At 42.4% G+C, this 22,109-nt stretch overlaps 2 protein-coding genes and 1 long non-coding RNA gene across 3 annotated transcripts in view; 1 reads left to right on the top strand and 2 right to left on the bottom strand.

The window, feature by feature from the left end:
- LOC117661179 (uncharacterized) overlaps positions 1-983 on the bottom strand; it is a 42,791-nt gene extending 41,808 nt beyond the window's left edge. Inside the window, exon 1 of the mRNA XM_087891128.1 lies at positions 886-983. The gene's annotated coding sequence lies outside the window, so the exon portion shown is untranslated. The remainder of the gene's footprint in view (positions 1-885) is intronic.
- Positions 885-9,033, bottom strand: LOC117661292 (uncharacterized). The gene is made up of 2 exons (XM_087891130.1): positions 8,579-9,033; positions 885-983 (listed from the first exon to the last, which is right to left on the bottom strand). Exons 1-2 carry the CDS (start codon positions 8,927-8,929, stop codon positions 972-974), a joined length of 363 nt encoding a protein of 120 aa, XP_087747256.1. The 5' UTR covers positions 8,930-9,033; the 3' UTR covers positions 885-971.
- On the top strand, positions 8,786-19,129 carry LOC148114738 (uncharacterized). The gene is made up of 2 exons (XR_015733504.1): positions 8,786-9,878; positions 13,452-19,129. It is a non-coding gene; the product is annotated as an uncharacterized LOC148114738 (long non-coding RNA).
- Positions 19,130-22,109: the final 2,980 nt, after the last annotated feature.

The following is a 22,109-nucleotide window of genomic DNA, read 5'->3' as shown; positions in this document are numbered from 1 at the left end:
TCCACATTACCTATATTATAATAAGAACAATTATAATATTCTTATTATAATAAGAACAATTTCCACCCATCTTACATAGAAGGTCCTTAAAACTGCTCTTTTAATATCTCTACAGATTATCAAATGTACAAAATTTATTCACATTGTATACAACCAAAATACGTATTTGCATTTTTTCCTTTCTTCCATATTAGTTTCATGTATGTCTCTCTCTTATTCACACAAAACCAAAAGGAAGAATAAACTCTAATTCAGTTTTATTTTTTCCTATTTCTAACTTATCATTACATGAAACATAAATAATTGTTTAAAATAAATTATTGATCAGCAATCTGAGGGCTGGCAAGATCACTACCAAAAAGTCCAAGATCAAAAAAGATGATTATCAAAAGGCCATATACCAATGCCACTATTTCCAAGAAAAGTCCAGAAAAAAGTTTGTAAACCCATCTTGGTAGGAGAATTCAGTCATAGGCACTATGACTTAAGATGATTTTATGGTGAGTATTCAATTCATTTAGCATAAAGCTTATTTTGATCTTCATCCTCCCCTCTTCACATTTCAAAATCAAATATGACTAAGCATTATTAAATTATATGGTTACTAATTGTTTTCAACTTGTTTTCAAAACCATGGTCCACCACAGACTCTCTAAACTTCATCACTTATTTTTTTGAAAAACTAGGGTGATTTTTATATCACTGAATATATCACCTGATAGATATTCAGATATTACATGTCCAGGAATGTAGTCTATGTTATACAAAATCAACGGAAGCATAATAAAGAAATAAACACCCAGCAATAAAAGTTTAATTATTGAGAAAGTTATTGATTGATTGAAAGTATGATTGAAGGCTGTATTACTGAACATTAAAACTTACCTAAAAAGTTGGAATATAGATGATCAATGTTATCCACAACATAATTACATTTGGGGCATCTGTTGTTATCTTCAAGGCTTCCATGACTACACTTGTAACTGTGCAAGAAAAGTAACAGAACAGTGAAAAATATTGCACAAATTTATTAAGATGTGTTTTTGAATATGATATCACATTCTGTTTCTTAGCTGAAGAATTGGAGTTGTGGTACTAGGTGGTTGCATACTAAAGATAGATCAAATCAATGAAGCAGCTTCAAATCATCAAATTACTATCTAGTTTAAAATGAAATTTACCGTATTTTTTGGAGTATAAGATGCACCTTTTTACCCCCAAAAAGGGGTTGAAAATCTGGGTGCGTCTTATACACCAAATGTAGCCCCCCCCCAGCAGTGGTGGGATTCAATTTTTTTAACAACCGGTTCTGTGGGCGTGGCTTAGTTGGGTGTGTGGCTTGGTGGTCATGTGACTGGGTAGGCGTGGCTAGCTGGTCATGTGACTGGGTGGGCGTGCCTATGTGCATAGGGACTACTCAGAGGGCTGAAAAAAATCATTTCTGACTGATCCTCGCACTTTTGACCGGTCCTCGCACTTATGACCATCCTCACATTTATACTCATTGTGGCATTCTTAACAACCGTGTCAATCATTTCACCACTACTTCTCTTTACCACGGTGACAAGATAGGGCGCAAAACGTAAAATGTGAGGACAGTCATAAGTTCAAGGACTGGTCAAAAGTGCGAGGACCGGTCAAAAATAACTTTTTCAGCCCTCTGAGTAGTCCATATGCACATAGGGACTACTCAGAGGGCTGAAAAAAGTGATTTCTGACAGGTCCTCGCACTTTTGACCGGTCATCATTTATCTTCTAGTCCAGAGATCTCCAAGCTTGGCAACTTTAAGCCTGGCAGACTTCAACTCCCAGAATTCCCCAGCCAGCTATGCTGGCTAGAGAATTCTCGGAGTTGAAGTCCACAAGTCTTAAAGCTGCCAAGTTTGAAGACCTCTGAGCTAGGGCTTTGGGGCCAGGCTTTTGGGGAGGGGGTCCCATTCGGAGAGACCCCCTGCCTCTCAGGAAGCATCAGGCCCAGGCAGAGAAAATTGCCAAGGTTGGAGATCTCTGGACTAGAAGACCTCCAAAGGTCCCTTCCAACTCTGTAATTCTGGTATTGGCAAGCAAGCACAATTAAGCTACTTAAATCCTCCAGAGCAGGGGTCCCCAACGTTTTGGACCTCAGGGACCACCAAGTTCATAATTTTAAATTTCGTGGACCACTAATACGAATCCAGCTTGCTGAAGCACCTGGACTCCCATCGACGGGATAGGGTCCTTCAGGCACTCTCCCCCTCTCATTCTCTCTCCCACTCTTTCCCTCTCATTCTCTTTCTCTCTCTCCCCCATTCTTTCTCTCCCTCCCCCCACTCTCTCTCATTCTCTCCCCTTCTCTCCCTCCCCCCACTCTCTCATTCTTTCTCTCCCACTCTTTCTCTCCCCCCCCTTTCTCTTTCTCTCTCTCCCCCTCCCTCTCTCTCATTCTCTTGCAGGGGGCCGATCTGGTGTCTGCAACAGAGAGCAAAAAAACCACCTCGGTATATTTGCGGCGCAAGGCAGCCCTTGTTTCCTGCCGACTCGGAGCGGTAAACAGCGTCTGGTTTGGGGAGCAGCCGGATTTTGCTCTCCATTACTCTTTCGGCCCCCTGCAAGCTCTCATCTCTCGAGAAGCCCAACCAAAGTTTCCCACGCCACTTCAGGGAGCGCTCCTCGAGAGATGAGAGCTTGCAGGGGGCCCGAGAGAGCAATGGAGAGCAAAATCCGGCTGCTCCCCAAACCAGATGCTGTTTACCGCTCCGAGTCCCAAGCGACAGGAGATGAGGGCTGCCTTGTCCCGCAAATATGCCAGATTTTGCTCTCCATTGCAGACACCAGATCGTAATGCACCACCTGCAAAAATGCGAAAATTTCCAAATGTAGCCCTGCCCTCTTACAGCTCTCCTGATGTTCAACTGTTGTCTTTCAAGGAGGATACTTGGCCAGCTTCATGCTTGATGACTCCCACCTTGGCAGCTTTAAGACTTGTGGACTTCAATTCCCAGAATTCTCCACAATTCCCTAGAATGGGTTAGGCGGGAGTTGAAGTCCAAATGTTGTAAAAAAGCCACAATTGCCCAGCCCTGGGTTAGGGTAGGCTGACGCCGCGCGGATGGGAGGCGGGGCAGGGCGAGGGGCAGGCAAGCCAGCAATTTAACAAGCAGTTCGGTGTGCTGCGGGGCCAATAAATTACAAAAAAACACCGAACCGTTTGTTAAATTGCTGGCTCGCCCGCCCCATTTATTGGCAATAAATAGTAGTGCGGAGGGGCGGGGCGAGCCAGCAATTTAACAAAGGGTTCGGCCGAACCCCCTAAAACCGGCAGAATCCCACCACTGCCCCACACCCTTCGGACATTTTCGGGCAGTTTCAGGCGGCAGGATCTGGGTCGGGGCACAGCCTGAGGAACAACCCTCTTCGGGACGGTGGGGGGGGGGGAAATCTGCCCGGCAGCTTCAAGGAACAAGGCGGGCCCCACGGTTTGCTGCTGGTCAGCCCTGTCTCTGGACTTTGTGTGTGTGTGGTTGTATGTGTGTGAGTGGTTGTGTGGGAAGGAGGGGTCGCCCTGTGATATAAACACCCTCTGCGGCGCCTGAAACCGGAGTTGCAACTTGGAAAGCCGGCTGCCCATGTTGCCCCTCTTCTCCTTCTACCCCTTCCTTCTTCCTGACCACCACCCACCCACCTCCCAGCCCCTGAGGCCGCCGATCCTAACCCACCCACCCACCTGTCCCCCGGAGGAGAAAGAACTCCCTGCTCCATCCTCATCCACGTGTGGCAATGAGCCTCCTCCTCCTCCAGCCTTTGCACGGCTGCATCGGTGTGCCAACAGGAAAACACACAAGAGTCTGGGGGGCCCTGTGTTATAAAGAGTGGGTGGGTGAAAAAGGGGAATCCTGCCGCTACCTTGGAAGGTATTTTCTGGGTGGGCAGGCATATTGGGTAGCGAGGAGTGGGCATTTCTCCTCCTCTTCTTCTCTCTCTCTCCCCTCTCCTTCCCCACCGCAGCAGATTTTCCCGATGGCATCTTCTCTGAATTGGATTTTCCAAGGGGGTCCATGTGGAATTGTGGAGAGGGGTTGGAGTGTGTGTCAAGCTGTCAATCTCTCCTTCTCTGCCTTGACTGCTTCTCTCTCACCCCCACCCTTCCTCTCCCCCACCGTTTCCCCCCCTTCCCCCCTCAGCTCCGCATGGATCGATTGTTGGCCAAAGTCATGCAGGAGTGAGTTTATACATATTTTAGAACCGATCTCGGCTGGCTGGTGAGATTGGCAGTGCCTTGTTTTTTAAGATGGGAAGGGAGGGGAGCGGAGGAAATGGTGCACCCAACCTGGACTCAATAGGTCCGCCTCGAAAATGGCCGGCCAAAGAGCCCTGCGGGATGCCTTTGACTGAGTGAATCCGTGGGTTCGTCGTGCTGTGGGAAGCTTGCTGGTGGGGGGGAGGCTTTCTCTGATCTTTGGTGCATGACCAAAACGGAAAAATCACTAGCATTCAACCAGGGGGGGCTGGGGGTCCCTCCCCCGTGTCGGCTTCACGGGTTTTGCCACTGGGACCAGTCTCAGCCCGCTGCGTGGGGGGCGGGATCTTCCTTCAAAATTGCGACCTATGAGAGAAGGCGAGGCTCTCAGGGAGTATCCACAGCCTTCCTCGGAGGGCCAAAAGCTCATAGCCCAAGAAACCCCCAATTCTGCAGAAAACGGGCAGCTTGCTCCCACCCCCTCAAAGGGACCACAGAAACAGCTCTCCCTGGTCTATTTGCCCCCTTGGCAAATTTAAACCCAACGCCCTCTATTTTTGGCCCTGTCCCCTCCAGCCACTCAGAGGGGGGCTTCAGCTGTATACAAACAGTCATTGCAAACATTGCAGATGTGTGCGGTAATGGGAATGTGCAATGGGAAGAAAATCACTTTCAGGCGGCAGCGCTGCAATTCCCTCCCCAAATCCAAAATGGTGCACATTGCAGGGGAACTGGCCGCCTGCCGGCTGAAATGCGGCTCTGAAAATTGCATTGGGGATTCCAGGCAGCGATGGCTGGAAAGGAGGGACATTTCACTTTAGGGGCTCCCGTTCGGCTCGGCTTGGCTCCTGGGCGTGGAGAGGGCTTAGGCGATGGCTCCTCACATTGCTGAGGAGTGAAGTCATTGCGACCATTGTCTGCCCTAAGCTGCCTCCTGGGCGGCCAGAGGGGTGACCAGCTGCAAATCGTGGCACTCGCCTTGTTTTCCCCAAAACTGCCGGGCAGATTCCCCGACCGTCCCAAAGAGGTTTGTTCCTCAGACTGTGCTCTGTCCCTCCCCCCAGAGCGTGCGAGGGGTCTCTTTGGGGGAAAGCGAGTAGTCCCTGCAGATCGCAGGAGCACTTTCCCAGCCATCCCTGAGGCACCTCTCGCTTGCAGGAGCAGGGCGGCGTAAAGCAGCGCCACCTTAAATGCTGGTAGGCAGAGGTAGAATTCTTGTTTTCTTATTTTCCTCCCCCAAAATTAAGGTGCGTCTTATACTCCGGTGTGTTTTATACTCCGAAAAATACGGTAATCTGAAAAAAAAAAAAGAGAACAGCGGTTATATCTTAAATAATGACTTAATTTATTTAAATTTATCATGACTGAGAAATGAATACACCTTCAAGGAAGTAGAAAGGAATCATTAATCAAAACCAGAAAACCTTTCCTTAAGATTGAAATCTTTGCCTAAGAACTTTTAACTTTAAGGAAGGGCTTGGAGAAAGAAGTTAAAAATAAATATTTGTTTGCTTTAATGTCTCTTCTAAGTAAATTTGTAGAAAACATTACTAAATGTAAAGTAATTAAACACACTGAACACATAAAATAACAAGTCTTCTTAAGGAATGAACTTTTTTCTGCAAAACAAGTTACATTTGTTTTAAAGTTCTTTGCTAAAATCAGCAAGCATGTGAAAGTGGGGATCTTCTTCTTTCTAGATCTGAAGGCTTCACCTCTTCTTACTAGACCAGGGGTCTGCAACCTTAAATACTCAAAGAGCCATTTGGACCCATTTCCCACAGAAAAGAAAACATTGGGAACCACAAATCCTGGGTGGGCGTGGCCAACTCGATGTCACTCATTTCCACCAGTCACATGACCCCCCTAGCCACGCCTACCCAGCTGGTCATTAGGGCAGAGAACCAGTTATTAGAAAACACCGGGAACCACAAAATCCTTTGACATCTCTCCCTCCCCCCTCCCTCCCTCCTTCTCTCTCCCCTCTCTCCCTCTGTATCTCTCTATGTCTCTCTCTCTCTCCCCCACTCTCTCTGTATCTCTCTGTCTCTGCCCTGGCCGCTTCTTCGGCCCCCCATCACCCTTACCTTCTCAGGCTAGGCAAGGAGTGACTGCAGGGGAGGGCGAGGGGTGGGGCCAGCCAGAGGTGGGATCACCTGACAGGGAGCCACAGCAGAGGGCCCAAAGAGCCGCATGTGGCTCCGAAGCCGCAGGTTGCTGACCTCTGTACTAGACTCTGAAGGATTCACATACCAAAGACCCCTGAGCAAAATTAACCATCTCAGAAGTGCAGAGATTCTCTTATGTTTAGATACTGTCTGAATATCACTGGACGATGACAGCCAGATTAGCCTAAAACTACAGTTTCCAAAGTTTATGTCTTTAAAAATGTGTTAGTTGGAAAAGGTGCTGCCAGATTCTTTCTGATAATCTGAAGAACAGTAAACCATATGTGAGCAACAGGGTCTTTAAAAGCTCACATTCAAACTAGTGCTTCTTAAGGTGTTAGAGGCAAAAAGTAAGGCAGCCAATAATTTGGATGACAAAAATTGTTTAGAACAATTTGGTTCCAGAATACAGAATAACAGAGTTGTAAGGGTTTTCTAGTCTAGTCCCCTACTCAAGCAGGAGACCCTATACCATTCCAGACAAATGGCTGTCCAATCTCTTCTTTAAAGCCTCCAGTGATGGAGTGTCACAACTTCTGGAGGCAAGCCGGTCAACTGATTAATATTATATCCAAATTAGAGGAACAGGAACTAAGATGAAATGCAAATTAGGATAAAGACTTTCACACTAGAGCAAAACAACCTAAACCTTCTGTAATTGGTAGTGTCTGATCTGGTGATGCCTAATTAGAAAAAAAAGATATGTTGTGATAGATGATTTGATACAGATGACAGTACAGCTACTATGTAAATGTTTTCACTTGTAGATCACCGCAGAATAAACCAATAATAAATGCTGTAACATATTATAATTCCATGATTCAACATTAATATTATTGACAGGTTTGGTTACACAACTTCCCAAATACAATGTTGAAACAGATCAAGAAAGGGCCAACTTAATTGTTTAGACCTAGGTGGAACAACTATCCAAGGAAGAAAATAAATGGGCAAAAAACCCCCAAAAAACCGTCAGTACATAGTACAGATAGACAGAATCATGCATTTTGAAAAGAATTGCATAGGGTTAATTTTTTTATTTAGCTCCTATAATACTAAAATCCAGACCATACAATGAAACCATATAGTCTTCATTTAGGTCATGGCTAACTGTGAAATTGGATATAAATGTTTTTAGAAGAGTTTAAATACATTTATGAAAAATAGCAAAAATCAGGTAAGCAGCTGGTCAAAGTGCTTTTAGCGTAGAAATAGTGCTCAGCCTTGTCTATCCCTCCTCCAATAGTCCCCAGAAGGTAGTAAGCATGTTTGCTGATCAGGCGCTTGGGCACCTAAATTAAAATGTCTATTCTCTGAACTAAAAGATTTCTTAAAAATAATGTACCAAATTTATATTGCCCAACTTACAGATACTGTTTTAGAAGAAAAGACAGAAGTTTGAGGCACATTCCTTGCACAAGCATCTTCTGTAAGAAATGGGGATCAAAATCTTTTTTTGTCTGGAGTAGTTAAAGAAGTCCTATTGACTGGTTCTGCTGGAATAGTGCTCCAAGGTAAACACACTGAATTAATTGGTGAAGCCCTATGAACCCACAACATGATTCTATGCCGATTTCAGAAAAGAGAAGGGAAAATTGAAATGCCCCAAAACACATTTTTTCTTCCTGTCACTCAGTAATCAAAACAGAATCCTGCTGCCAACACAGATATTTCAATCCTGGTTGATCTGTAATAATCTGATTTCAGGCAAAATGCAGGGCAGCTGAAACCTCACCATCTACTCTTCTGACCCGGAACCTGCAGAATGACTGCAGTAGTAAGGCCCCCTTAGCTCCACAGAACTTATTCTTAAATCATAGGTGTGCACGTGTGTGAGAGAAAATCACAAGCTACCAAATGCACAGCTTAAATCTTACATCAGCCGTGAGTTCGCCGAGTGCCCATTCCCTCCTCTCTTCCACTGCGGTCGCAGTTCCCAGGCACCTAGATGAGCTAACGCTCCTCCTAGCATGCCAGCAACAGCCCTGAGCTATAAGGCACAACCGTGGGGCGGCATTATCAACCAGGGGGAGTGTTGCACTTGGAAGAGCAACGTTGAGAGATGCCTAGATCTACACCAACGATTTCGCCAGCCTAACCCTAACCCCACGACGACGCCCCCCCCACACACACAGCCCTGTCCCCAAACACACGGGAGTAGCAGCACCTTCCCCATCCGCCCAGCGCCACTCACCAGACGAAATCGTTGCTTTTGTCCTCGTAGGAATTCAGAAGGCCGTTGCAAAGCGGAGTCAGAAGCGGCCTCTTCCTGGTGCCGCTGCTGGCTGCGCCACTGCCGCTCCCGACTCGGGTCCCCGCCAGGCGAGAAAGGCCCCCGCTGCAGGAGGATCCGGACACGGCGGCCGCCACCAACACGGGTCGCGAGGGGACCGCTGAGGAGCCCGACGCCATCGTGGTGCCCAAGCAGGCCGAGGTGGTGACCGAGGAGGTCGAGGAGGAGCCGGCCGGAGGGTGGACATTGGTGAGTCCTGCCTGGGCCAGCTACAGCGGCGAAGAAGAGTCTTTCCTCCTCGCTTACCCGCATCGCTTACCGCCCCTCTCCCACAACACCGACCAACTGCGATCAGAGAGGAACATTAGGGCTTCTATGGAGAAAATTAAAACTGTCACTGTAGTCCCGCCTCAGGAAGCCAGTACACCGCATCTGATTGGTTCCCGGACTGCCTCTGGCTCTCCTCCTCCCATCCGAATGCAAAAGAGGCGGGGAAATGCCTCCCGCTTTTCTAATTTTACCTTCACCCAAACGCAAGTACTCCGGAGGCAGGGTTAACAACGACGCATGCGCCACTGAAGAACCGCCTCCCTCCCTATCTGCGCGAGCAAAGCGGGTGGTCGCGTGCTCGTGCGACAAACTGTCAGAACGGTTGAATCGGTGCTCTTGGGAGAGTTCGCCTTCGTTGCACGATATCGACTTGCGGGGAAGGACGAACTCTCATCAGCAAACGCCTCCATTTTCAAAGCCCTAGTCTTTCCTAGGCTCTGTTTGCGTAGCCTTCGGACACCCAGACGCCTAGAATTTTCGGTTATCCGTTGGGGTTGTCCTTGGTGCTGTGGCTGTGTTCAACTATTGCCTTCATTAGACAGAGAAGGGCATCATTCCTGAGGTTTTTTTGTTTTGTTTTTCATAAAATGCCTTTTGGGACTCCTAAACAAGTCGGCAGTTTTCCCCTTTGGAGATCAGTTAGATTTTTGCATATCCATTGGCAAAGCACCTGTCTCAACAAGAGACCGTTATTATCAAATTGGACAGGTTTTACAGTTTCAGTGTGCAAGAACCCTTGACACGGCATTGCCTGGTAGTTCGCCCTTTCTTGCAACAGCTGAAACCTTTGGTTCTAGCACTGCCTTCCTCAATTGAGAGCCAGACATCTTTGCCTTCAGACACATCAGCATCTTACAGCCAGATACCTTTGGAATAATTCAGAGGCTCTGAACGTGAATAATGAAGGTTTTTTAAGCACTTCTATGGAAAGGTATGTATATGTGCCCCTAAACTCAAATATAAAATTTGCAGGCTCCCCTGGTGAAGAATAAGAATCCGACAAACTGTTACAATCAAAGAGATTTATTCTCCTTCCCAGTCGACACCGACTGAATGAAATTCCTCATTTATCGGGATCAGTTTGATTTTGTTGTTGGACAGCAGATCACACAGTAGTGTCCCCTTCTTTTTATTTAAGAGACTAATTTGGACATCCATCTTACATACAACATCCCTGGGCAGGTCAGGGCATAACAATAAAATATAGAAGCCAGCAAAATGATAGTAACCACAAACTGTACTGCGTATTATCATACCAGCAAAACCATTCTCCCTCCACACCTTCTGAACTCTAGTCTCAAACTATCTCATGCATTGGAGGAAGAAACACCTGTTTGCAGGGTCCTTATCACCCAATAAGGGGATGGAGAGAGGATGCTGGAACTCAGAAAAATCCTTTTTCACTGGGCAGGGGCAGCTATGAGAAAGGTGCGCTAACTAGGTCTCACTGGGTGACAATATCTAAGCAAGGAGACCTGAAGGCACCCACTCTATCTGGCTTGATTGGATAGGCATGTACCTCAGAGAGAAGCCGCCTTGTAAGTATCATTGCTCTGTGATATTCGTAGCTTGAAAAGTGATAACTTTGTATTAAATCTGAGAAAAAACTGAAAGTCCATGCAGCATGATGGCCAAAGGAAGACTAGTTGTACAGCCCATTACATGAATCCCATTACATGAGTCCAGCTGTGAAGGGAAGTAGTGAAGGACTGTGAACAAACCCTCTCAGTCAAGGAATGGGAGGAGATGGCTCTGTGCAAAGGCAGCTAGCCACAGCTAACAATCGCTCCTTGAGCAACAGTTGTGAGTCCAGAGGGAACCCAAATTGCACACCACCTGTTTCTGGGAGCGCTTACCCCATTGAGAATCAGGGTTGAGGTAGACCTGGTTTCTCCCTATCCTAAAATTCACAGCTTTCAAGCACTGTGTAAGCAGATGAATAGCATGTGTAAGCACATAGCACATGAATAGCAGGGTTCGTGGCTGCTCCTTTTTAATACTAGCAGTAGATGAAACCATTTGGCAGGACGTGATGTAGCACAGTATTATGTGGTCTTTTGCAAGCTCTTTTCTTTCAGCTTAACCTAGAATGGAAAGAACGGAAGGCTTTCTTTGGTGGTGCCCAAATACTAGCTGTCTTTGCTGCAGAATCAGCAAGCCTGCCCAGAATGCCGATTTCTAGAAAAATGTCTTGGGAGGAAGGCTGCCCCTGGCATGGAGATGATATGCTTCATTTCACGTGGGGGGAGCAGTGCCTGGCTTCTTCCCTTACAAAGTGGCAAGGGGCTCGTGTTCTTCTCCAGCCTCTGTAATCAGCTGGGGAGGTCACTCTGTAGAAAAGCAAGCAAAACTTCCTATCCTTGGCAGGTGCCACAGTGTGGCTTGATGGTTTGGTAGTACTGCTGCCTGCAAGGCCAGACCCATTTTGGTGGTCTGCCCCAGATACCTTATGGATACAATTGATTTCTGGTGAGAGCAGGGATTGTTAGTGATCTTTGTCTCTTTGCACAATTGCTTCTGAATAGCAATTTTTTTTGGGGTGACTTCTTTGTTTGGTTGTAAATTTACTTTATTATTCGAAGTAAATCAATCTGATAGGATAAATCTGATATGTTTATGTGTCTGTGTGTATGTGTTTTTGGCCAAGTGTCAGGCAACAGCCAGGTGCAACATAAATGGCTTTTTGAGAATCCAAAGACAATGAACACACCAGTTAATAAGAAAATTTGAGGCTTTATTAAGAACCTGTAGCAGGTAAATTAAATACAAGAAAACATCAAGTCTAATGTCCAAAGGTGCTTTTTCAAGAGGCAACTGGACTTTCTTGTTTTTTTCTTTGAAGACATTTCGCTTCTAATCCAAGAAGCTGCTTCTGCTCTGACTGGATGGTGGGGAATGGAAGGATTTATATTCCTTACAGATAGATGGTCATTTGCATTCTTTTAGAGAGTTGTTGAGGCCACCTCTTTGTCCTCAGGGTCACCTGCTAGTGCAAATGGGTATGGAGTCTTTTTGGAACTGCTGAAAGGGTTCCTGATTTTCTGGAAATCAGTTCATACTCCCATACTATGAAGTCTCATGATTTTTCTTCAGCTGCTGGGAACTTCATTTCAAGCAACGGAGATACTTTGAGGTCCTGGATGTGTAGCTCTGAGTGCTCCAACCAAGCAGAGCTCTGTGCTGAAAGGGAAATTTCATGGTTTTAAAGTTTGGCACCCAAATTCCATGGTCATGGCAAGACCAGACCATGGCCCACAAGTGTCAGATGGGCATCAAAGTCTGAGAACTTTCCTGATAAGGCACCCCTTCCCTTCCACATAGGTTGCATTGTTATGCTAGCAGTGCTGGAATCAGGGGAGCACTCCTGATTTTGGTTGATTCCTTTTCAAACTTCCAGCTTTCACATCTGGCTTTTTGATGAGAGCTGCATGTCGTTCTCTATATCATTTTATACATGCAGCTCAGTTGATTCCAAAGAAACAAAAGGATCAGCAGTAAAGATCCATTTGAAATGGTCCAAAAGAGTTCAGCACATGCCGAAACTTAGCTGACACTGGATAAACCTCCTGTAAGAATCAGGTAAAAACATGGTATTTCTCTGAAGAGCAGGGCTGCAGATGTTCCTGGATTCCATCCCCCGAGAGAAGGCCCATGAGCTGGGAGTTTGCACCCCAAAACTACTGGAGGCCCACAGATTCTCCACCGGAGATGATACAGTATTCACAGTGCTTCTCATCAAGATGCTTCAGAAATCCTTACCACAGCCATGACGAGTAAATCTGTCTTGTTCTTTTCCTAAATGTGCTGACCTAAGTGATCATGGGGGTGATTTCTAGACCTTCTGATCCATAAACTAACCTCTTAGTTATAGAATGATCTCTCATTTTGTTTTTAGGGTAAATTCACATAGGACTGTTCATAACACATAGAAACGGAGTGTGCATCTAAAATTTTTGTCATTGCTGACTGATCTAATTTCTAAACTAATGCTTAAATGCATTTCTCTGACTAGATCCTTGGTGACAGCTGAGTTTGCCCAGCTGCCCAGGCTCATTTGAACTATTTTTCCTGTAAAATATCAAGAGCAGAGTGAAATTATCCCCCTTAGATTTTTTTATTTGAATCATAAAACCTGTTTAAAATTAAAACTAATTAAAATAGCTTATATTTTGTTATACACATTCTTACCTTTTAATTAATGTAGTTTTGCTATTTCTATTACAACAACTAGTAAGCTCTTACAAGAATCAATGCTGGAGTGATTTACTGGGTACTTCTGAAATTCTCAGTAAAAGTGATGAATCAGTAAATCTATACAGACTCTACCTCTGTTATACTCTAAAGGGATTTGGTTAGCTCCTTCAGCATTAAGGTTAAGATCTATATTTAAGAGTTTATTAGTACATTAATAATGGTCATTTTCAGTATTTAGCATTACATAATCTATTATTATCACCAAGAAAAAAATGTTTTTTTTTCTTTTTTCTTTTACATGCTAAAACAGGCACGAGCCAATTCAAAACAATTTCCAGAAGCAAAGTTTCTTCTGTGTATAGAATGATGGATGAGGCTGAATTTGTGAGAATTAAAGAACAAAGTGGAAGCCGAGAGCTGGCGTGATTGACAAGGACAGTAGTAAGTAGGAGATAAAACCCAGGATCTCCTAATTATACATGATTGGGTCATGAAGATTTCCTGTGAAGAGATTCATGATGTCTAATACCCATCTGGGACCCAATGCTCTCTTCTCTTCTTTTGCAATTGCTTTAATAAAAAACAAAGTCTCTGGAAGTGAAAGTCTTTGAAGAAACAAGGCCTCGCTGCGATCAGAAGAACGCACTGGCCAGGTTTGGAGAGCCAGAATGACTGGAAGGTTGAAAAGAGTCATCTTTTTTTTCCCCTAACCTTGTTCCAGGCAATGTAATTCAACCCAGAACATTGTGTTAAGTACATCCACGGGAAAGAGCTTAGGAAAATATAATATGAAATTCTGGAAGAGAAAGTCAGGGTTGCTCTCTAAATTTTCTCACCTTTTCTTCAACTTTTCTTCATACTTTTCGCAGAGCTCCTCTTTTTCTTTAGTCAGCTGGAGATATTTATTTATAAGCTCCTGAATCTTTAAGTCAAGCTCCTCTTTTTCTGTCAAGAGTTTTGGAATTTCCATTGTCTTTCTGTGAATTATGAAGACTGGAGAGCAAATAGCTCCCCTAGGTTTTTTACTTGCATTATCAACCTTTTTCTTCAATTAAAACACATTAAAAATACTTCTCACAAATGCCTAACTATCAACATATCCCAACAAGTTGCTTTCTCAGAGATTAAGGCAGTACCTTCCTTATGAGGGAGCATGCAACAACAATGGTATTAATAGAACTGGCAGTCATTATGAGAGGCTCTGTTTAAAAAACACATTCAACTCTTACTACTCTCAGCTTATACCAAGCTTTACTAGAATGTAATATGCATCACTTCCCTTTCATTTTTAACAGAAATTTGTCAAATTTACCAAAATGGCCTTATTTACTTACTGACTCACTGACTGACTAAATAACTTACAAACCTATTACTTATTTGATAAAATGGCCAGTCCCATTGTCAGTGTAGAAATTATGACTTTGTGTAGAAGTGTGAATAGGATTATACAAAAATTTGAAGGAGTGCTTCTGTTTATGAAGCTATGATTATCTCATGCTACATAACCACAAAATAAACTAGGTGAGCATTAAGAGTCAACACTGATTTGATGACAGCAAATTATTACTAAATACTTTTCAGAAGTCATTCTGGAGAGGATATCTAAAAAGTTTGCGCACCACATAAAGGCATGACGTATGCCATGAACTATTCCAAGCTTACATATAACTAGTCCCTCGCTCTGTTCAGATCTACTTCCAGTCGTTGATTTTTTGTCTGAACAATCTAGAGAAGCCAAAATACATGACAAGTCAGGAATATATTTCTATACCAGCCGACTCACTTCCCACCATGACCCCACCACTAGGCTTCTTCATCTTTTATTATGACATGAAATATTTTTAAGTAATGCCCACTCAAAAATTCCTCAGATGCTACATTGTTTACTTGATGGGAACCATTCTTCTAATTTAAATCATGGCCTGCTGCTGGTTCCTCATGGCCCATGGGCATCCTAATGTTTTCTGGATGCCGGGAAACCTGACAATTCCATGAAGAATGAAAATATAAAATGAATTGTGAATTAGACCAGGGGTGGGTTCTACTTACCTTTATTACCGGTTCGCAACAGGATCGCGTGTGCATGCTTACTTTGCTTGCGCACATGCCTTGCTTCTGCCCATGCACAGATCTCTTCTGATTATGTCAGGGTCAGTGGGTGGAGCCTCACAGCGTTTTTACTACTGGTTCTATAGAACCGGTCCGAGCCGGGGGCAACCCACCACTGAATTAGACGTTTCCTAATCCTAACACTAATCCTAATCGTAACCCATTCCTGCACATCTAAATCACATGTTTCTGGCCCTTTTTCTTGGAGATGACTTAGTGATACATCCAGACAATCATTCACATCCACCCTGGATGCCTCAGCACATTCCTTTGGGAGGTTAGTTGTGGATGCTTTAAGCCATTGTGGCAGGAAGGAATCCTTTTAAGGATTTTCAGAGATTGCTGAAGCTGTCTCAGTATATTTGGCCTGGATTCCTTATATTTTTTGATTTTGAGGCTGTCTACCGAAGCTTTAAGCCATCTCTTGTTTAATTGATATTCCACCATTTGAGGCTTCATTTTTCCATGAGATTCTGTTTTGTCTTCTTTAATGTCTACCCTTGTTAGGCAGACACTCACAGAGGCACTCTCTACTACTAGGTCTCTGCTCCATCTGGTCTCTGTCCATCAATAATGTGCAGCAGCCTTCCTCAGTTGTTTCCTACTAGAAAAAATCAGAAGGTTAGATGTAACTCTGGACCAAAAACAAAGTATTTTTAGTTTAAAAAATGATGGGAACTGCTTTCATTTCATTTCCGGAGAAATATTAGCTCTCTTAGCCCTTTTTGACTTGAATCGTGTGCGTGTGCTTGCTTTGCTTGTGCACGTGCCTTGCTTCTGCGCATGCACAGATCTCTTCTGATGATGTCAGGGTCAGTGGGTGGAGCCTCACAGCGGTTTTACTACCGGTTCTTTAGCTTTCTAAGATAAGGAGGACCTAATATGAAACTCTGGAACAGGAAGTTTATGGGGGCTAAAAATTTCTCACCTGCACAGTCTTTCTTTGTACTCTCTGCAGAGCTCCTCTTTCTCATCAGTTAATTCAAGATTTTTGAATGTCAGCATCTCCGTCTTCATTTGGAGCTCTTTGTTTTCTAATGTTAGTTTTGATATTACTGCTCTCTTTCTGTAAATTATGAGGACTGGAGAGATATTAGCTCTCTTAGCCCTTTTTGACTTGAATTGCTAAGCATACCTACATTCCTAATTATTTTTGCATTCCATTATATCTATTGCTCTTCTCTTATCAGTTATACAAACATATGAAAGAAAAGAATATTGCTTTCATCCAGTATATCTACCCTGAGGGCTCTAATAAATATATTTGAATTGGAAAGAAAAAGTCAAGATTGCTCTCTAAATATTTCTCACCTATAAAGCTCTTCTTTAAGATCATTATTGTCTCATAGGAGCTCTGCTTTTTCTTTAGTGTATTTTTTTATCCTTGCAGCTGAGATTCTTATTCTCTTGTCTAAGTTTGTCCAGCTGCCCAGGCTCATCTGAACTCTTTTTTCCTGTAAAATATCAAGAGCAGAGTGAAATTAGCCCCCTTAGGGTTTTTTTATTTGAATCATAAAACTTGTTTAAAATTAAAAATAATTGAAAAAGCTGAGAAAGAAAGAGAAAATCAGGGTTGCTATCCAAACTTTCTCACCTGCCAAGCTTTTCTTCCTACTCTTTGCAGAGTTCCAATTGGAGATTTTTATTTAGAAGCTCCTGGAGTTTTAATTCCAGCTCCTCTTTTTCTGTCAGCAGTTTTGATATTTCCATTGTCTTTCTCCAAATTATGAATCTGAGGTGCCAACTGTATCTCTGGCATGTAAACTTTGCACCCTTGCCTGGAAGTTCACACTACTGAATAAAAGAATATTTTGATATTTCTCTATCTGTACTGATACTAGCGTTTAATATAAAGTGTGTAGCTGCAGTTTCATCTGGCATAAGTTGTCTTGTCTCTTTTAACCCCTACCTTTCAGAGCCTGATGGGTTGGAGAAGTGAAAGGCCGCTAATCATTTTGTGGCATTTTAGTCATCTCAGTAAATTTAATATTTATTTTCTTTCTCTGCAAAACTGGATGAAGAATCTTAAAAAGTATATCTAAAATTGGTCTTCCACTTTGGTTTGCACTGTTCTCTTTAAATAAAGAATGGATTAAAGCGGATCTATGGAGATTCCATCACAAAATCGGTGATGGAAAGTAGAAGATAAAGTAATAGGTGAGAATGCAGAATAGCATTAACATTTTTATTTCAAAAATTGGAACGTAGATCTTGAGACACAATGTCTACAGTAGCACACATCATTTTAAAATTATATTTGCCCTCCAGTTCCTCTATTCTGATCCTTTAGGACAAGTGTTGAACATTTAACATAGTTCAACTGTGGACTTCCTGTTGGCACCGCAGGCTCCATGGGACGGTCATTTATGACCACCAGCCCTGTGTCTCCGTAAAAGCTGTTTTGATAGCGCAAATCAGCTGTCAAATGACTGAAAAAACTCTCCTTTGGGAAAAGAAGGAGAGGAGAGCCGGTGGGCAAGAGTAGAGCCCCCCGAAAGCTCTCTGGATCATTTCCAGAGGCTTGGAGGGTGTGAGCTCCTCAGACAGCCCGCCAAGAAGCTCCGGAGCCAGGACGTCCCTGCAAAAGCAGGGCGAGAAGCCGCGATCCGATCCTGCTTTTAAAACGTGAGTTTGACTGATCCCAAGTGCAGGCAAGCGGAAAACAAGAGAACAAGCCTTAAAAATAAAGAGCTTAACTCCAAAGTTACTTTGTTTCGATCTGAATCCTGAGCTGAAGGCGGAAGATGGCGTCTTTGTCAGGGCTTTGAAAGTGAAAGCCTGAAACGAAAGTGTTTGAGAACTGTGCGCTGAACTTTAAATTAACATCTTTAAAGACTTTGTTGCTTTCAAAGAAAAGAGGGGGGGGGGAGGGAAAAAAAAGGGAAAAAAATGGCTTCTAAGCAAGTGAAACCAGGAGTTGTTAAAGGAGGGGGAGGCTCCCCAGTTGTGTCAGTTGTGACACAGAAAGCGCAATTTCCGGCTGATTCACAGAGCCAGAGCCAGAGTCAAGAAGCAGCACTTAATGATTTTAAGGAAGCTATGAAAGAAGCCATGAACAATCAAGCAATAGCAATGAGAGAAGCAATGAACAATTTAACTTTACTTGTTGAAGGGAAATTTAAGAAAATAGAGGAAGATATAGGTTCGATCAAGGGAGCAGTTCCAAAGGAGCATGATAAAATAAGAGATTACATCGTTTTTGCTGTATCAGGACTCTCAAATCTTGTTATCCAGCTTGATGGGAAAGTTGAGGAAATTAATGAAGCCAATTTAAATCTGGAAAGCAAAATGGGTGATGTTATGACTAGAACAGAAAAAGTGGATGATGAATTGGTAATGTTACAATACAGATCTATGGAGTTTGCTTTGAGACTGAGAGGCCTGAAGGAAAATAGCAAAGAAAATTTAAAAGACATTTGTGCTGATGCTATAGCTGAGATAATTAAAGAAAAACCAGAAGATGTGGCATTCCAAATTGACAAAATTTACAGGGTTAATTCCTGGTTGGCAAAACAAAGACAGCTGCCACGAGATGTGGTGATTTATTTCACAACTAGGAGGATCAGAAATGAAATTTTACAAGCTTCTTACAATAATAAAGTTCAGGTGGCTGGGCAGGAGGTGGTGGTTTTGAAAGAGATTCCTCCAAAGATGCTGAGGAGCAGGAAAGACTTTGGCTTTTTGGTTAATGAGCTGAGAAATCAACAGGTGGCATATAGATGGGATGTTCCAACTGGTCTAATAGTGATTTATAAAGAAGAAAGATACCAATTAAACACAATTTGGAAGGCAAAAGATTTTTATGTAAACGTGTTACAGGCTGGATACCCACACTCACCAGGGGGGTGGGGAAAGAAGAAAATGTAGATGATACAACAAGGAAAAGATGGAAAACAGATACAAACTTACGCTGAAGCTGGAGGAATTATTATGGAAGAAGATTTGGATCTTGGGGATTTACCCCCAGCCTTGGAACCACCTAAGAATGGAGAGCCGAAAACACAACGACTGACCCGAGCAACTTATAAATTGCAACAACAACAACCAAAAGGGCAACAATCTCAAGATTCATCTCAAGTAGTACAAAAAACAGAAGCAGTGGGGGGAGCTAGGCCGAAGAGTAAGGTGGAGGAGGAGCTTCAGTTGGTGCTCGCAAGGCTTCAAAAGGCTAAAGATGGCAACTAAATTCCTATCTTGGAATGTTAATGGCCTAAACTCTCCACAAAAAAGAAGGAAAGTATTTCATTACTTGAAACAATTTAACAACGATATTATTTGCTTACAAGAAACACATATTAGATTATCAGACCAAAAATATTTGATAAATTCAAGATTAGGTACAAACTTTGTGACATCAGCACCAGAGAAGAAAAATGGACTAGTTATATATGTAAGGAAAGGACTATCAGCTAACTTAATTGAGGCAGATAATCAAGGAAGATATATTGCAATTGAGTTATTGACACAGTCTGGAAAAATGGTTCTTATCGGAATATATGCCCCTAACCAGCAACAAGACAAGTTTTATAAAATTTTACATACTAAAATAATACAGTGGGATTATAAATCTTTTATACTAATGGGTGACTGTATGGAGAAGTCGCTGGCTTTAAGCTTAATAAAACCAAAACTAAAATTTTAGTAAGAAATATGACAGAGACAAACAAAAAAGAGTTAGAAAAGTCCTTAGAACTTCAGATAGCAAAGAAAATAAAATATTTGGGAATATGGATTACTGCAAGATATTCCTCTTTAAAGGAAGATAACTATAGTCCACTACTACAAAAAATAAAGCAGGATATAGACAGATGGAAGAAGTTAAAACTGTCTTTTACAGGCAAGATCTCAACAATTAAAATGAACACTCTCCCCAAGATTATATTTTTATTCCAAACTATCCCAGTGAATATTGATAAAAAATATTTCCTAGATTTGGAAAAGAAGGTGCGAGAATTTTTATGGGAAGGGAAGAAGGCAAGGATTGCATATCAAACATTGCAAGGGAAAAGAAGCTTGGGTGGCTTCGGACTACCCGATTGGGAAGCATATCAGAAGGCGGCCAAATTAGTATGGATCAAAGATTGGGTTTCACTACAAAACAAGAGAATTTTGACATTAGAAGGCCACGATCTACAGGCAGGCTGGCACACTTATTTATGGGGCCCAAAGAATAAAAAGAACTCACATTTCCACAACCACAAATTAAGGGAGACCCTGATTCAAACATGAGAAGAAATTAGACAAAGATTTTATACGAAAGTACCGATCTGGCTCTCAATTATGGAGGCTCTGACCTCTAATAAAAGGGATATCTGGAAATTCGGCATGTATAAAGATATATTAGATGAAAATGGTATTCTTAAATCACGAGAAATATTAAGCAATCAAGGTTTCAATTTAGATTGGTGGAGCTACCTGCAGATAAGCTCTAGATATCAAAAAGATAGGGATCAATTCGGCATAGAGATGAAGTACAACAATCTAGATAAAATTATGTTGGGGACTGAAAAGAAAATGCTAGCAAGATTTTATAATCTCTTATTAGGCGAGGAAAGAGCAGAAGGAATAGCTAGGAATCAGCTAAGCATTTGGGAAAAAAACATTGGCTATAGACTAAATTTCAACGACTGGGAGGAGGCTTGGAATAGGAACTATAATCTCACCAAATCAGCAACTTACAGGGAGAATCATTATAAAATATTTCATAGATGGTATCTAGCCCCAGCTAGATTAGCAAAAATATTCCCTAGTGCCTCAGCAATATGTTGGAAGTGTGGAAAGGAGGTTGGCACCTTCTTTCATATGTGGTGGTCCTGCCCGGAGACAAAAAAGTTTTGGACAAAAATACGAATTTGGCTACGAGAAATAGTGGAAGAAGACATAAAACTTTCCCCCGAAACCTTTTTATTAGGAATGATGGGAGATGGACTCTCTAAGGACAAGATACAATTAACTATACATGTTATAACAGCGGCCAGACTAACCTTTGCAAAATACTGGAAAGACAAACAAACCCCTCCAGAGATGACAATAATAAACAAAATCCTAGAATGTGCAGAAATAGCAAAATCAACAAGTGTTCTTAAAGACGATGAGAACTCAAAATTTAAGGCAGTATGGGAAAGGTGGTACAAATGGTGGAATAATAGAATGAGACTATAAGGATATAACTATTTCTAATAATGATAGATTTGAAGATACTTGATATGTACATAATGTAAATATGTAACCGCATGACACCTCAGATGTTATCGGAGATTTGATGTTTTCTTTTTAAAAAAAATTTTTTTTTCTCTTTTTAAAACCAATAAAGTATATTTATAAAAAAAAAAAAAGCTTATCAAAGACTTCAGCACGTGCAAAATTACCTAAATCTTTTTTTGATATGATGGAAGATATAGAATTGAGAGATATCTGGAGAGAATGCAACCTGGAGGAAAAAGATTTTACCTTTTTTTCTGATAGACATCAATCCTTCTCCAGGATTGATTTTATACTAATCACAAATGATTTTATTTCCAGGGTGAAGAAGACGAAGATATTTCCAAGAACTTTAACTGATCATAGTCCAGTTTGGATTGAATTTGAACAGGAGAGGGGAGAAAGAAGGTCTTGGAGGTTGAATGAAAACTTATTTAGATATGAAGAAAATGTAAAGGAGCTTAAAAAACAGATGAGAGAATTTTTTGTTATTAACATGAATAAGGGTACTCCTATGGAAATGGTTTGGGATGCTAGAAAGGCTTACATGAGGGGTATCTTAATACATATGAATAATAAATATAGATCAAAACAACAGAAGAAGCGTAAAGAGATAGAGGAAGAAATAAAAAAGAAAGAACAAATACTTATATCTAAA

Source organism: Pantherophis guttatus, chromosome 3, assembly GCF_059756535.1.
Source record: "Pantherophis guttatus breed Tessera chromosome 3, ASM5975653v1, whole genome shotgun sequence".
NCBI classification, from domain to species: domain Eukaryota; kingdom Metazoa; phylum Chordata; class Lepidosauria; order Squamata; family Colubridae; genus Pantherophis; species Pantherophis guttatus.
This window is presented reverse-complemented; position numbering and strand designations above follow the sequence as displayed.